The following is a 17041-nucleotide window of genomic DNA, read 5'->3' on the forward strand; positions in this document are numbered from 1 at the left end:
CTGCTGCGCCAAACTCCTCAATAATGCAATGAAAACATTTAAACTTCAGCTGAAATAAAATCAACTTTACTAGTTCTTTAGCTTTTCTTCGAGGGCCATGCAACATTTATGAGCCGAGGAGAAGCAGAAGCTCCCAAATGGCAAAATCGTGAGAAATTGTTTCAATGCTAGCTCAAGTTGCATTCGAAATTGTTTCCGCTTGAAGGATTTCCCAATTGTTGGGGGGCTGTTGCAACTTCGAGGAGAGAACGCTGACATGCTGGGTGTGGCGGAGAATATTCGCTAAAAATTTCATCTTTCATCGAAATGAATGCTAAAATTGCTCACTGAACATGAGATGAAATGTGGTAAAATTATTGGAGCCATAGGGAATTTATTGTTTTTGGTTTGATTGATGAAAGGGAATCATTTAAGGAACTGTAGGTTCTAAATAAAATTTAAAGAGATTCCCATTTTAGAGGAATTATAATTATAATCCTGAGAATGTAAGCTTATAATTGATTGCCTCAGCTTTGAACAACCTTTTCCAGCACCATATTAAACCATACAAGGCCCATATTTTCGGTCTTTCAAAACAAAGACTCCGACACAAAATGTCAATTAAATACTCAGGCCACATACGGTCGGTTTTTGAGTCAAACAAGACCATTAGTCAGATATTCAGGGGCTTACCTGTGGCAATCAAACTGTGTTAACGTTTTGGTGCCGCAGTATCTTTGACTACGCCTTTGACTAGCTCGCAAAACAGAAAACCACTCCGATTATGGGAAGAAAAACAGCTGTTCGCCGAACTAGTTTCTGGAACAAGAAATGGAGGCAGCAAAAAAAGCCAAACAAAACCAAAAAAAAAACCGTTTGCGTGGGCGTTGAAAGACAATTAGCCGCATGCCGCAAAATCAAACTACCGAAACGGGTTTTTCAGTGAGTCAACTCGGTGCAAACTATACGGGTTTCCATGTCATGCCCAAATAACCACCACAAATGCATGGCGAATTTTATGAAATCCAAAAATTAGGGGGAGCCATCGAACCATCCACAATCCACACACATTCGATCAAGTAATTCATCAAAATTTGTTTACACTTCCCCCAATTTCTGGCATAGTTCGGGGTCTTTTGTCTGTCAAATTGCATTTGACTGGGAACGAGTGCATTCAATTACCCCGCGAAAAGAGCCAAACTGACAACCTATCAAAATGCTTTTTTAGACCATTAAAAGCTTTTCCCACCATGCCGACGCAAACGCAAAAAATCGATGGGTTTCCGTCTGAAAATGCGAATTTGTTTTGCATTTATTTCCTTCTCGTTGTGTTTTGTATCTGTTGCGGTCTGGCAGGAGCAAAGTTTTTTAAATAAAAATTGCGTCTACTTGTATTTTTTATTTGCGAATTGTGCTTTCGGTCAGAAAAAGCTAAAGGACAGCATAAAAGAGCTTCGCTTTCTGTTCGTCTAAATGCAAAATTTCGGCATGGAGTGGGTACTGAGTTACCAAGGGTAAAGTTGATTGAAGTTTAGGCTCTTTAGGGCAGGAAATGTTTTGAATTCATAACAGATACTACAGAACTTGATATGTGCAATAAAAACCATTGAATGAATCGCTTTTCACTGCAGAGCTAAATTCTACAATTTAATTGCATATTGCTTGGCATAACTTAACAACAGTCTGATGAATTGCTATAGCTTCAACTTCACATTTGACATTATCTGCACCGCCTTTTCGAATCAAACACGTTTTCGAAGCCCCAACTTTGTATGCAATAATGTAAATAAATTTATCTATAGAATATTGCATTACCATAACTAACTATTGTTCGAAAGAAACTGCACCCACATGAAATGCAATCATAGAATGACTCAACCCATCGAGAGTTTTTCCAGGGAACATTACCAAGTAGAGGCAAAATTGGTTAGCCACAATTTGGCTTTGGAATAGCTATTTCTAATGAATACTCACTTAGTCTGCCGAAGCTGTGCGATAGCCTCTTCTTGAGCTTCTGCAGGGCTCCTCCCTTCTTCTCGCGCATTGTGACGCCTGAAAATAAGTGGGGAAAAATATACATAAATACATTTACGAAAACAAATCACTTAATTGCGCTGAAATGTGAGAGATTTATTAAGTGACATGCAGTGATTGCATAATGATGGCTCCAATCAAGTTGTCTGTTTGTCAGTGTGTGTATGTTGGGAAAACTTCAAAACAAACAGAGGAAACAAAACACAGATTTCGTTGTTATAAACGAACATAAATCAGTCGAGCGTGGTCGCCCATAATAAACAGGGTGACCCCAGAGACGGAAAATTGGGGGACTGCATTTCCCCAAATGAATAATCAACACATTTTACACCAACCAAAAATATTCGACCGAAAATAGAAAATGCATTTCGCGGTTTATTTTTGTATTCGAGGGGATACTGCTCACTCCCCTCCACGATCCATTGGTATAATTAAGTTTTCTTTTTAATTCCGTTGTTTGTCAAAATGATCAAATAATAACATTTAGCAAAAAGCGCTTGTTTGAATGTTCAGTGAGGCATGAAAATTGTTTTCTGCTATTTCGAGGGGGTTTCAATGGGAGGAGTGTCTGGCTTTGCTGGTTTGTTGATTGCATTAACAATTTGTAATTGAGTTTTTACCCACTATTATTAGAACACACGAAAAAAAAGTAATTTGAGTGGTCAAATGTAAATAAGCAAGTGGGTCAGCGACTGGAATTGTGTTGCGTTACGAAAGGAAAAACTATCATTGCTTTGAAATTATTTGTTAATGTGTTTAATCAAAAACCAATCTAAATTGTTACTTGTGTTTATCCGACTCCCACATTTCCTATTCAAATCTTCTTGTTTACACTTCCTGATCGCAGTCTTCTTGATTATCCACCAGTTTCTATTGGATTACCACCATCCGAATAAGGAAATTGGCACTTGAGCAATCATTTGTCAAACTCTTCACAACTCTTAAGTCGCAGAACTGACACTGATTGAGATGACCACTCCACAACGACCTCCACAATGCCCCTACGTCCATATAATATCCGCTCCATTCCCCGACTGCCCACAGAACTAAATAACAACATGGAAACCAGTTTTGTCCGAGAATAAAAGCGACTTTGACAATTGCATACAGAAAATAACTAAAAACTTCTCTCCCTCCATAAAGTGTACTGCTCGTTATTTATTTACCCATATATGAATATGCGAGCTGTGTTAAATCAGGCGACAAAGTGCATGCTGGAGTGTTGAGATAACTTCTTGTTCGATCCCCCTGAGTATTGTTTGGGCTGTTGTCGAAAGCAATTTGGCTTAAACAAAGCAAGAAGAAGTCAAGCCCAAGCAATTTATGGCCGTGGAGTGCTTTGCATAAGTTCTAAGCGCCTCCCTCCCATTGCCACCCGCTCTTCAGCTGCAACTCAATTACGGGGCCATCGGAGTCATAACTATAAGCTGTTGTTGACTTCTAAAACGGCTATTCAAAAACATAACCCGGGGGCTAAAAAAGAGGGAGGTAATTTGACAACAAAGAACTTGGATACAGAGAGAAATTAACGTTTCTAATGTCAACGCAAAACTATCAAAAATGTATGTTGATAGTAGGGGTTTCTTTAATAATAACACATGATGATACGTGATCCCCAAACCTATTTTAAAACCTTTCACTTGAATACCTTTTAAACTATTAATTTATATTTATATACAGTTTTTTCTCTGTGCATCACAACAAAGAGGACCATACAGTTGCGTTGTTTTTGGTGTTGTCTATATAAGTGAACTGGAAATATGATTACGATGGCGATGCTGATGCTAATGCCGGTTGACAGAGCCAGACACAACCAGGCGAGCCAGGCGAGCCAGGCTAGCCAGGCGATTGCATATAAATGACACTCACTGTGCACAGTGATTTACATAAAATGGCGCCAGCCTTAATAGTTTTTGATAAATGGATGTCAATATTGCAGGCGCCCCTCCCCGAAATTGGTGCGGAGTTGTTAACAGAAAACTTATTTAATTAAATGCGTGGCGCAAAAGTTTCTTCTCTGCGACGAAGTTGCAGTTGCAAAGCGGCATTGCATTAATGAGTTGCATATGCAAACATCAAAGTTTGCAATCAAAATCAATGTCAGCGCCAGACGACGACGACAAATTGTGGGCAACCAAGTTCCAAGTTCCCAGTTCCCAGTTCCAGATCAAAGGCGAGCGATATAGGCGAGAGATATATACTACACAGACAGGTAGAGTTGAGTGGCATTGAGTGGGTTCAATAGCCCGAGGTTCCCTCGCCCATCCGCCCATGATATCTGTTGGTTGGGCGTGGCCAGTCAGGCGTGCCACAGGCAAAAATAGCAAGAGCACTGGCAACTGAACAGTCACTCCTGCAAATGTTCGTCAATGGCTGTGACATCTAATTAGAGAACAAATAATGAGGAGCCACAAAACAGGCAAAAACAAATAATCAAAAATCCAAAGGTGGGCTCAAAAAGGAAGGTTTGCAAAGGCAAGAATTTTTTATTGACTTTCCCATGATATATGGGAAATATTAATTGATCCATCCCTTATTGGTTTTATTGAGTCTACTGTTTATGTTACCAGAAATAGTTCAATGCTCAGTTGATTAGTGGATATCAAATATTTATAAAAGCCTAAGAGGTTTCTATAAATTGCAAAAAATTTATGATAGTTCTCTGAATTAAACTCCTATCTTATTCTCGGTAAGCAAAACGTAATGTACGTATTGTATATGTTTACCAAAAATCTCTCTCCCGGAATTCCGTTCTTGGAAAATATATGTTTATGCTTCTAGTCAGATTAACCCAATTTATACAACTTAGTAGTTTACAAACTGTGCAAATTTTCGGATCGTTTTTATCCTCTAACAGGTGCCGAGCAAAGTGCCCCTTTCGAAACGTATTTATTAGCCACAAAAGCAGGCCGGCAATTACCCCCTCGAAGAAAACGGCACCCAAACAGTTGACACAAGCCAAACGATATGACGAGCACTTTCCAAATTTCTTGTTAATGACGTAATTACCTTCCGCCGAGCAAAACAAAGGCGAAAGGAGAAGCAGCCGGCGAGGAAAAGTGGAAAAGCGCGAGACAGGCGTGAAAATCGTGAAAGAGGCGAAGCAGATTTCGTGGCAGGCCACACGACGTATACGTGACATTTTGGCCACGACACTCGGCAGCTCACCCACAAATGTGTGCAAAATAATAGAAACATTTATGCAATTAAATAAATTGAAACTAAATGCATATAAAAGATAAATTTAACTTTTTTTGTTATATTTTGTTTATGGAGTTTAAAAACTTGTTTAACGATTGTTAACCGAAATCTTAGTAATAAGTTATAGTAACGATTATAAAGTGGTAAACACATTTGTAGGCAAGTATCCTTTCCGCTTGCTCTCCATCTCCTGGCTTTTAGCCAACTTGCACACATTCTCTGATTCAATGCAGGGGAAAATAGAATGATGAGAAAAATTACAAAACGGCTAACAAAATAGGGAAACGCAGAGCTGTTGCTAGCAAAAATATTTTGACACTTTTCGGCGACAAGCAGCTGACTAATTGCGAGAGTTTAGCTCTTTTGGAGAATGCATAAAAAATCCCTAAAAATAGAAGAGATTGGAGTAAAATGCATTAGCGACAGCTGACGGAACTGCTTGTCCAAGAATGCTCGATGATTAAATGGCTAATAAATGACGCGAGAATTTTTTGCCACTACTCTCCAGCTAGTAAAAAAAAAATTGTGGGCCAAAAATAGGTAAAAGATGACGGCGAAAAAACGCAGTCACGTGACTGGTGAGGGAAATTAAAAAAAATAGGTAAATTCACAGTTTTTCCATAGTTCATGATCTAACTGAACCCGACTAAAAAACTGAGTTCAAGCTTTTATCAATATTAAATTTGTTGGGCAAACAAAACTTTATACAAATTTTATTTATTTTGCGGCTTATTAATATGCAATAGAGGGAGATGCAAAGTCTGTGTTTAATTAAAAAGCATTTGTAACTAATTAAACGTTGAATAATGGAATGTCCAAAGCGGATGAAGCTTAAACTAATTAAAAAGCTCCAGGCCAAAGGAAAGTAATTAAACATAAAAACTATTAGAGCTTAGCATTAATATAAAACAAATATTGATTTGCACTCATAACTATCTGAAATTAAAACCTATTTATTTTCGTTTTCCTTTACGCAAACATAAATTTCAAGTTTTGGCTGGCCTTAACCCTTTATCGCCGGAGCTTTCTACGCCTTTGGCATCCTCATCCATCAGCAGAGCTATAAAACACGCATCATTTATTTACCAGGCAAATAATAAAATTAAAAAACCATAAAAAACACAGCCTCGAAAAGCGTGATTATTTAGTTTTGAAATATTCATGTTCGCCCGAGGCAAACACAAATTTTATTACCATATAGAACTATTTTTTATCGCCGGCCCATCAAATCTAATCAAATTAAAGTCGGAGAAAGGGAGAGTTTCCTCGAAAGATGGGGCGTGATGGATAAGAAAACTGGGTAGGAAATTAGTCAACCAGTTGCATGTTTTCGTAATGGAAAAATACGTATATATTTTTGGGTGAGTGTATTGGCCACCTGTTTTAATAGTTTTTGCACACGGCAACGCCAGCTTTTTGACTGGAGTTGCGTGTTCATGAATCGTTCGTCTGAAACTCGCCAAAAAGCAGAAAACTTGGCAGAAGGAGGGACCTGCCGAATCCAAGCATGATTAAAATTGAAACGTATTTTTCAGAAAGTAACCCCAAAAAGGGAACAAAGCTGAAGCAGCTGGAGAGTTTAATTGGAGTTGAGTTTTAGTTTCAAACAACTATTCGACTTAAGCCTCATTTCTTCAAAGTTAATCATTAAAACAGCTGTAAAATTACACATGAGTTTGGGATACAAAAACATGCTGATAAGAAACTAGAGGGTTGGGTTGCATGGAGATAAGAAAACAGATAAGCTAAATCGAAATCTGTGGGCTATAATAACAGTTTAATAATTAATATGGTACTATAACAGGGTAGAAGTTTATATCTTCCATTTTTCATTAACAAATAGTTAATAGCTTACTAGTTAAATTTAACGATTTTAATAAAGTCCGAAAATCAGAACTGCGTTTCGATCATAAAACAGCCATAATTCTCTAATTGATTTAGCCATCGGTTGCCAGCCTCAAACTTAATCAATTTGACATTGTATTGCGATGTAAAGGCGGCTTTCATAATTAGACAGCCGAGAGCGACTTGGGAAATAATTAAATTGTATTTAGCCTAAAAGCAACACCAAAACTAGTTGGCCACAATCTAAACGAGTTGCACTAATAAATCAGACGGAGATAGAAACAGATATTCCATAATGAGTTTCGGATGCGTTTGCTTGATGTTTGCTATTTGATTGAAAGAGGGAACCGAAGGGGTTCGTATTTGGAGGCTTATCGCCGACCATAAAACATAATGTCTGATTAAATAAATGATTTCGATTTGCCTCGGTTCGTGACGTCAGTGGTTCGTCGCCGGCGATCGTCTTGGGTTCAATGTTCCCTAATAAACAAAATAAAGTTCAATTCGACTTGAATTAATATCAATTGAGGAAGGAGAAGTCGCTTTTCAAACGGGTTCCCAGAAAAAAGAGGGAGATAAATGGGCGAAAGGGAGGGCAGAAAGAACTGGATTGCACAATTTTTCAATTAAATGCAGTTTCTGCTTCTGGCAGTTGCATTTATATAACTCTTCTCTTTTATTTCTCCCCTGCTCGTGTCAAAATATTTACGCTTAATTTTAATAAAATTTACTTTGAAGCCTGCCATTCTTCTTTCCGTATTTGTGTTGCATTTTAAACGGGGCTTTTGCCGCATATTTTAAAATATGCATTTATTTATTTGCATTTTGAGGCACTGCATCAAATAAAAAATACATGTATATTTATTCGTTTTTTGCGGATGGGGATGAGCAGCAGGAAGTTGGGGATTTGTGAGTGATGCAGGAATTTAAACTGAGAGTTTAATTTATTGGGCATTTCTTCTGTCAATTAAAGGAAAGGAAAAAAAAAAAATATTGAAGAATTTTGTAAAGAAATTTCTGGGATTAAGGAATTACTTATAAGGAATAAAAACATTAAGCTGCAAAAACTTTATAAATTAGTACACACTCAAAAAAATTCTAAATATTTTTTGGTATTCTTTTCTATATCAAAACGTATTCTCTTTTCCTTTTCATTTTTTTTCGGTACTCACTGAACTTGTTTATATTTTTGAAGTCTATAAAAATAATAAACAAATGCTTTTATTACACTGTGAATTCCGCTTAACTAAAAATAAACCGAGTAACCCTAAAAAACTGCCAATTAAAGCCAATCAATACAAATAAATTAAAAGAAACAACGAAACATCAAGTTTTTGTTTATCTCCAACAGAATTCCTTCCGAACAGAAATTCAAGTACAACAGAGGAATTTTGTGTGCTCCAGTGATTAAACAAAAATATATACATAGTATGTATAGGGATTATTTATGATGTGTATATACGCACCGGCACCAAAATTATTGTTGTTAATTTTAGTGGGCTGACTGATTAATTCGGCCATGTTGCTGCTTTTGATTCGAAGATATGCACACAGTTCAGTTTGTTCAAATGTTGCTTAACTGATTATTTAGTTGGGATAACACACTCGTTTATGGCACACATTTCTTTGGTTTTCTTCGGTACTTCGGTAAATTTCACTGGGTTTCAAATCCGATGGAGATATATGAACTCCACACACTGCACACACTCTCAAATTAAATATACGGGCTTATCAATTTTTTTATCAGACGTCGACGCCGAAGTTGCAGCAAACGAGGTCAAATATTATCTGCAGACAAAACAACAATAAATCTACGACCACAGACAACAACAAGCACCACAGAAAAAGTTTGCCGCTCGCAAGACACTTTTTTGTTGTGGGCTCTGCTTTTTCTGGGGTGGCGATTGTTAGGGGTGGTTGTTGGTTTTTATGATTTCCAAAGGTTTTCAGGTTCTGATGGTAATCGCAAAAATCAGTAAACAAATATTTTAATACAATTTTAAAGCGAATATTGGCAGCAAAAGCCAAAGTTAAACGTTTTCCGCATTTTTTATAAGCTGTCCAGTAATTTATTTATTTCTCGTAAAAAAATTAATGATATGCAAATAAAAACTTGAAACGGTGGAATTTTAATATTTAGTAAATGTTTCTGTTAAAGTCACTTTTTTCACACTTTTTTTTTCCATTTTTTGCACAGTGTTTGAGTTGTTATAAGTTTTTAGACTTTGTAAAGTTTTGAATGTTTTTGCACATTAATTATAATATGTGATTGCCAACAAACAATAAAAACAAATTATAATTGTTACAAAATTCACACTTTTTTGCTAATGTTTCGCAAATTTCGGGGTGTTATTTTGAGGATTTCTTAGCCGGGACGCACAACCTGCCGCTTTGGGTTTCGCACACGAAATGAGGTCAACGAGAAACGGGACAAAGGACGTCGACTGCGGAGCGGCAGCGACTTCGACTGCGGCGTCGGCGTTTTACGTTACGCCAGGCGAACAAGAAGAAGAAGCGGTAAAAGTAGCGCAAGGGCGACCAAAAGTGGGCGGTGGGTGGTAGTTCTACAAGGTGGTGCTCTCTCTTTTTCGGAGAGCTCAAGCCGGCTTGTGGAACCTAAGAGAGCGAGAGAGCTGCAGGAGTCCCGCTCTTAAGGGGTGAAATATCATGTCCTACCCCGCGTATACGCAATGCTACATGATTCAGGACTTGAGGGTGAGGGCAGGTCGCGACTCAATCGGAAAAAGGGGTGGCAAAATCAAAGGATGCGGGCTCAGCTTAGCTGGGTCAAAGGCAAATCTCGTTAAGAGATCAAAAACAAGAAGTATAGCTCGAGCTGTGCAGTTTGGCAGTCACTGCAATTCCGAGCATTTGCGTCACACTTTTCCGGCGATGCATGCAAATTGCGAGAAGGGGAAAAATATCTTGAGTCAGCTGATCGAAATCGAAGCTGCGACTCGGCTAGTGATTTACAGGAATCTCAGATAAAATTACAAGTCTCTTCGGATATCTTTAGTAAGTATATTTCTGGTCTCTTTGTTACTCATGGGGCATTTTTCATTCAGCTTCCTCAGAAGTTCATTATCACGATTATCTCGCATTGCCGCCAAATATTTAAACTTGAAAGTCACGCACCGCCTTGAACTCGAACAAATTATGATACATATTTATTTTTGGTACAGTGGTCTCTAATGCAAATATATTTACTTTATTTGAGTTATTTAAATGACCATTGTTATCCGTGACTATTATTTATTTATTGAGTGCAAGGCTATGCTCTCAAGAACTCTAACATTTTATTAGTAAATATATTCATTTTATTACCCAAAAGGTACACAAAAGAATTATCAAAATAACTAAAAACCATTAGCACCTTAAATGCAGTGCTAATGGATTTTTAGTGCTTTAAGCTATGACTTTCTTTCCCAGTGACTACTGTATTTAACTTTTAATGATTTGGGCTTCGTTTAACTGTGCGAATCGTAATTGCCAAAAGAAAAAAAAAACCCAAAGATAGCAATAATAATGAACTGCTCTGGCTCAAAAATAACCTTCAGTTTCGGTTTCCTTTTCGCAGCTGAACGCACTTCAACCCGTGCAAAGCCTCGCAAATAAGTGGAATTCAAATAAACGTGGGGGCGCTGGTCCCAAGGGTTAAGCCGGGGGGACTTGGGGGTTAAGGGGCGTTAAGGGGGTAGAAACGGACCCGAACTCGGACTTCTAATTGAAACTAGAGACCGCATTTCGTTGGGGTGCGCACTTCGCGGCTCCGGCTGCTCAAATAGCAAACAATTCAAATAAACAAACACAAAACACACACACGAGGCAAATAAATAAATAAGCTGCACATAACACAGGGCAACAACAATAAGGGTACACAAATTATTAAATATGATTATTATATTTATTGCGGCCCATTATTGTTGTTGCCTGTTTGTTATTTAAGCTGTGATTTATGAGGCTGCGACAAAAATTCAAAAAAAGCCAGCAGCAATGTGACGTACAATATCTGCAGTTTGAAAGCCACTGGGCGAGTGAAAGAGATCGGTAGATGGCGCGCGAAAGAGACGGGGACAGAGGGAGCGAGCGAGAGCGAAACGTCAGCCGCGGCGAACGTTCAATTGTGAACTGAAAACACGACAGCATCATCAGCGGAGCGACAGCAGCACGAAGCAACACAGCAGCAACATCGCAGGCACTGCAGCAACATCGTAGCAACACAGCAGCAACATTGCAGCAGCAACACCCCAGTGACAGCAACATGCAGCAGTACCAACAACAGCAACATCGCAGCAGCAGCAGGAATTGCAGCACCAGCGACGTCGTGGTGAGTTTTCCCCGCTTATTTCAGCTACTATCAAAATTCATTCAGGCAAAAAAAAAGAAAGAAAAGCGCAGCCGGCAAAGTTTGAACAGCTGAAGAAGAGCTTTGCGTTCCGGTTTAATTCGCTTCGCTCGGCTTACGTCACAAACAAACACTGAGAACCAAAAAAAAAGAAGCCATAAAGCCACAGAGAGAAATATGCAGCAAATGATTGCATTATATAAATATTGGGATATATATTTAAATCTGAACAATAAAACAAATTAAAAAATATTGTATACATTTATATAATTTTTAAATTTATTGGAATAATAAATAAATTATATTTAACGAAATAATAAATTATAAAGTGTTCAAAATGTTTGGTTATTAAAACCAACAAAAATGTATACACATTAAAGTCACGAAACTTGTTTTGTCTGCTCATTCAGCAACCAAAACAAAGCACAACAAAACCAAAAAGTAAACAAAATAAAATAATAAAATCAAAACAAAAGAAGAGAAGAAAAGAGAGAAAAGTGCTGATGTAGCTGCTACGAGGAAGTGTTGGCGAAAATAAATAATTTAAGAAGCACATTGTTTAATGCAGCAGTGGCCGAAAAGCATGAATCATCAGCCAAAAAAGAGAGAGGGAGAGGAAGACACCGAGAGAAGGAGAGGGAGTTAGGTGCAAAGGCATCCACAACAGAGAATCTGAGAAAACGGGTATCCAATGAAGGAATGTGGCCACGCAACAAACAAATGAGAGAATAAACTCTCTCAAATGACTTGACTTCCACACGATTTTCACCACTCTACGTGAAGAGAGCAATAGAGGGGGACATGGGGGTGGAAAAGAGAGGGGAGACTGCCCAAGAAGGAGAGGGCACTACACATTGGGGCATCGCACATTTGGTGCTCTATTTTAAATTATTAATGAGCGGCTTGTTCAGTTATTAAAAGCCTGGGAATATCGCAGAAGTCTCCCTGAAAGAGAAGCATTCTCTCTCTCCTCCTGCTCTTTTCTTTCTCCCTTTCTCTGTGCAATTCCCCTGCGAGTTCTCCGCGTAGCAGGCGCCAAGTTAAGAGCCCAAATTCCCCACCTAAAAAATTTGATTAGGTCTAGCCTTCGGTTTCTTCAGCTTTCTTGGCAATAAAAAAGGTTTTATCTGTTTAATGCATTTCCGAAAAAGGATACGTTTTCCTCCCTTCTTTAGGGATAGGTTAGGTTTATCGCATGATTTCCAATGATGATTTAGAGACCCATTAATTATTGGTATATATAATAATTGAGTTGTTACTTTACAGTTTAATAAAGTAAGGATGAAAACGTTAAAAATAGCATTACGAAAAAGGTAGCATAAATTTAGTTTTCCTAAAAATACTTCTAATACAAATTAGATACTGCTTTTTGTGTTCAGTAAGTTTTCTGTTCCCTTATGGATTTTTTTCATTTTTCATTTTGCAACTCTTTTTCTACTAAAACACATCGAAAGCCATGAAAACATGTCAAACCTAGGGGCTACCCATCTTCGGCACCCCTTGCACACGAACCCTTATCAGGACTTTGCCGCAAAAAATATCAATCATTTCCACCGAGCTGACTTTTCACGCAGGACCTTTCCTCTCCGCCCTTCGTTTCAATTACCCGAAACCGGGCTAATTTGCATTTGGATCGCCCGGAGGCCTGAAAAACCGTACCGCAAAAACCGCACCTGGAAAAACTTTTGCGGCTGCCATGCGAGGAAAATAAATTTTGTAGTCATGGTGCTTCTTGTTGTTTGGGGCCCGAAAGTGTTGCATTTGTTTAGGCCGGCGAGACACGCACTCCCCCCACCGAGGAATCCAGGCGGCTTCTACTCGATTTTCCCCGGGAAAAGGGCCTCCTGCCCCCGGTTTTCCTGACTTTTCCCTAAGGTGACCAAAAGGCGGAGCAACAGTCACACAGGCTGAGCAAACAACAGGAGGCTAAAAATTGCGTGTGAAATGGTTTTAACTTTTGCTTTTTATCTTCAGTGCTGCACTGGCACGTGAGGGTCCTTGGGAGTGGGTCCTTCGAAGTTACGCATACGCCGTGTTAACCAATTCATGCTGCCAGCTACCAGTTCATTCTGCTTTTTATTGTGTACGCTCTGAACCGGAAAGGCGAAAAGTTTGCAAGGCACTGAGAAAATGGATACTAATTAGGGGCTCGTATCTTTATTTAAGTTACATAACTTAAAATCTTTAAAGTATTCAAATATAAATTCAAGCTAGTAAATAAATAAACATAATATATTAAAGTTTTATCTTGATATCAAACAATATTATTTCTCCCAGTGTAAGTGCGTGTTCTCAGGCGGCTTTTCTCACTTTTTTCATCTGGCTTAACTCAACAAAAAGTAAATCTTCCTCTTCTTTGTTGCCTTAGTTGACATTTTATTTCTTACTTTGCGTAGGTAAATTTAATGGGAAGCGACGTGCCCCTCCTCAATTTCCTGTCATGCTGCAGAAACTTTCGGCATTCGAAATGAATTTTATTTGAAATCGAAACGGATTAAGGGCACCAGAAAAATAAACTCCTTCGATCGACCAAACTGGCCAATCAATTCGGACTCGGGGGCGTGGGTGTGTTTTTGTGTGTGTGCCAAGGGGCGGGGCAAATGGACCGGCCAACTTAATTGACTTTTGAAGTGACTAACCATCAATCCTCGACCCAAAAACCCCCCACTTCACATGTGGGTAACATAAAATCATTTAAATAATAAATGCTGCTAAAAGTTTATTCGGGGAGCTTAGCATGTAATCAAAGTTTGGCTAATGAAAACATTTGCAAAATGTTTGCCCCAATTTCCCTCCCGCTCGTTCCACTCAGACTTTATGTGTGTGGGTCCATAAAATCAATAAACTTAAATAACTACAAATAACTGGGAAATTGGGGCACAGCCCAGCAAGGAGGAAAGGATCTAAAATGCAATTACCTTCCTCGTAATCCTCTTTTTCCACAGGATTTGGGATGTATGCGATGAGCTGCAATTTCCCACACGTTGGCCTTTGCTTTTTTTCCCCAATACATATATATACAAACATATTTGCTAATGAGATGGATTAAGGACCAAAAAGTTGCGGACAAAGTTGACCGTCCACTTCCCTCTCCGAAAACCGCAATAATAATTCATGTTTACGTCAGCCAAATAAATATGCTAAATAATGTTTGCCTGTGTTTGTTGTGGTTTAGTTATGGCTTTGCGAGAGATGAGAAAGGAAATTGACAATTTCCTGTGGAGGGAGTTGCAGCGCAGGGCATTAAATCGGATTTAAATGTGCGGGATATATAAACCAATTAAAGGGATTCGATTAAAAGTATGCAAACAAGAAAAAAAAGCTCGCAAAAAGTTAATAACATTTGAATGGGTTTTCAACGGCTTCTTATCATGGTTGTTTTTAGATTACATTTCTGAATGACCTCATTTTATAGAGAACATAAATTACAACTTATTCCATTGCAACTTAATTCCGATTTTATTCGGTATTTAAACATAGTGGAACGCAACAAAACTTAAGACTAATCTCACAATAGGATGAAATTTCACACATGTGCTAGAACCAATAAAGTCTTAGCTATAAAACCCAAGCAACTCAATCGAAAGGATAATTAAAAATCCGCCTCGACAAAGTCGGTTTATAATGTCATAACATTCTGGCTGCGCCATATATTCCGCACATTGGTTTCCTGCCCTCGATTCCCCATTCGCTTCGTTCCCCAACAGTCTCTAACATTTCCCTCTTGAGCAAACCAATCGACCATGAACTGGCCGTTCTTCAAAGCCCCCTAAGCCCCCTATTTCTCATCGCATACTCGAATGCGAGAAGGCCCCTCCACATATTCCGGCAATCAACAATGAGCGAAGCACAAACTTCCGGTCTCACTTTCATTCAATTCTGCCCTGCACTTTATTGCAATAAAAGAGGAAAAAACAAACGAAAATCGCATAAAATGCAAAACGTTCTCGGTTCCACTAAAAAGGTCTATAAACATTTTGAGTCATCAACTTGGCTTTTTTTCCGCCGCGCGAAGAGTGCGAACCAATTTACAGCTATGCCCAAAAAGAAAACAGAATTAAAGCAAACAAACAGCACGCACAAGCGTTTAATGGAGGCCGAAATGTGGGGATGTGGGGGAAATAGCAGCTGATGACGACGAAAAAATAGGAGGAAGAGCCCCACATGTGTGACTCTGCAGCGAATCGAATTGGAATAAAATGGGGAAAAACGGAAATAATTTCCGTGAAAAGTGGCAAGTGTCTCAAGTGCTTTAATTGCCCGCAATCCGACAGATAGTTTTCATCTGCGCAAAACTAATTTGAGGGCACAACTCTCGAGGGGAATTAAATATATGAAAAATAGGAGAGCTACTTGACGAATGTCTCAAGTGCTTCAATTGCTGGCTAATTTTCTATAGACAGAATGATTGGAAAAGTAACACTATAAAAAGTACTCTATATAAAGCGAAATAGTATTTTTAAGGGGTCACATTTGTTTAAAAGGACACGCTCAAATTTGCATAAAACCATTTGCATATAAATTGCCAAAACTAATTAAGCCACAGATATTTCAAACGTTTTTTGGTACGACAACACAAAACCACAAATATTAAATAATTTTATTATACAAGCAATCACAGTTTGCACAAGATTTTTTTGTTGTAAATTCTCTCTATAATTTAATTGCCTGCAGCGATCTGCAAATATAATTTGGCAAACTAATTTGACGTGCAACTTGGTGGTGCTTCTCTTGCAGACTAGTGTAAAGTTTAGTTCACTTTAAAATTTGCATAATTAGACAAAAGAGTTTGGCCGGAGAGTTGGGCAAAGTCCTTGCAAGGAAGTGAACTCCTCTTTTAACCGTCTACCCTTTTTCCCTCCTCTTCAAACATTTTCCATTTGCATTCTGTTTATTTTGCGATTGAAGATGCAACTTTTGTGGCTCACAAATCTTTTTTGTTTCTTGGCTTTCCAAGGGAAGCAGAAACTGCAGTCGGTTATTTATTTATTTTTCTTCTGGCTCGGTCTTTCAGCTCAGCCAACACAAAACTTGGCTGGCTGCTGAAATTATGTATTTGTGGAGTTATGAAATTTATTAGCCTCAAATGGTACACTCCCATCTTTCTAGTTTTAATTGGAAGTTGCAGCAGATTAAAACAAATGTTCTTAAAACAGCAATTTCTCGGAATATCTGGTGTGTTTGCTTTGCTTTGTCGTTTTATTTTGATTAATGGTTATGTGAGAACAAAACCTAAACAGCGCATGAGTTTTTGGGGCGGAGGGAAGCTTTTGAACAGCGGGAGTCCGCATAGTTTTGATGTTATTGAGTTTTCAGGTTGATTAGTGCTCCTCAGGAATTGTTTGCCAGGCATTTAATTAAGTTATTTTCGGTTAATTACAAAGCAAACGTTGAGGTGATGTCATCAATGCGAAGTCGAAGCCATTGATTTAATTTAAGCAGGCTCTCGAATCCATTCAGCTCGCAGTTCGTTTGTCAGAAGTTAATTAAGCAACTGAAGATGTGGAATGCAAGAAATTCGTTTCGTTTCCCTTTATGCAGAGCATGAAATGTTCCCTGGCCATTCAACGATAAAAAAAACATGGACGAGGAGCAATATAAAAACAGGACATGCAACCATGGCGATCCTGGTGGCAG

At 38.5% G+C, this 17041-nt stretch overlaps 1 protein-coding gene across 6 annotated transcripts in view; it reads right to left on the bottom strand.

The window, feature by feature from the left end:
- Nucleotides 1-17041, bottom strand: part of LOC108099068 (cyclin-dependent kinase 14) — an 89500-nt gene that overhangs the window by 50386 nt on the left and 22073 nt on the right. For 4 of the 6 annotated variants that reach the window (XM_017202346.1, XM_017202344.1, XM_017202343.1 and 1 more), the window contains one exon: nucleotides 1954-2031. In XM_017202346.1, the coding sequence (XP_017057835.1) occupies nucleotides 1954-2031 (78 nt within the window). Of the gene's footprint in view, nucleotides 1-1953; nucleotides 2032-8525; nucleotides 8848-11063; nucleotides 11170-17041 lie in introns of those variants that run through there. The other 2 variants (XM_017202348.1, XM_043207744.1) reach the window with 2 other exon arrangements.

Source organism: Drosophila ficusphila, unplaced genomic scaffold, assembly GCF_018152265.1.
Source record: "Drosophila ficusphila isolate 14025-0441.05 unplaced genomic scaffold, ASM1815226v1 contig_286, whole genome shotgun sequence".
NCBI classification, from domain to species: domain Eukaryota; kingdom Metazoa; phylum Arthropoda; class Insecta; order Diptera; family Drosophilidae; genus Drosophila; species Drosophila ficusphila.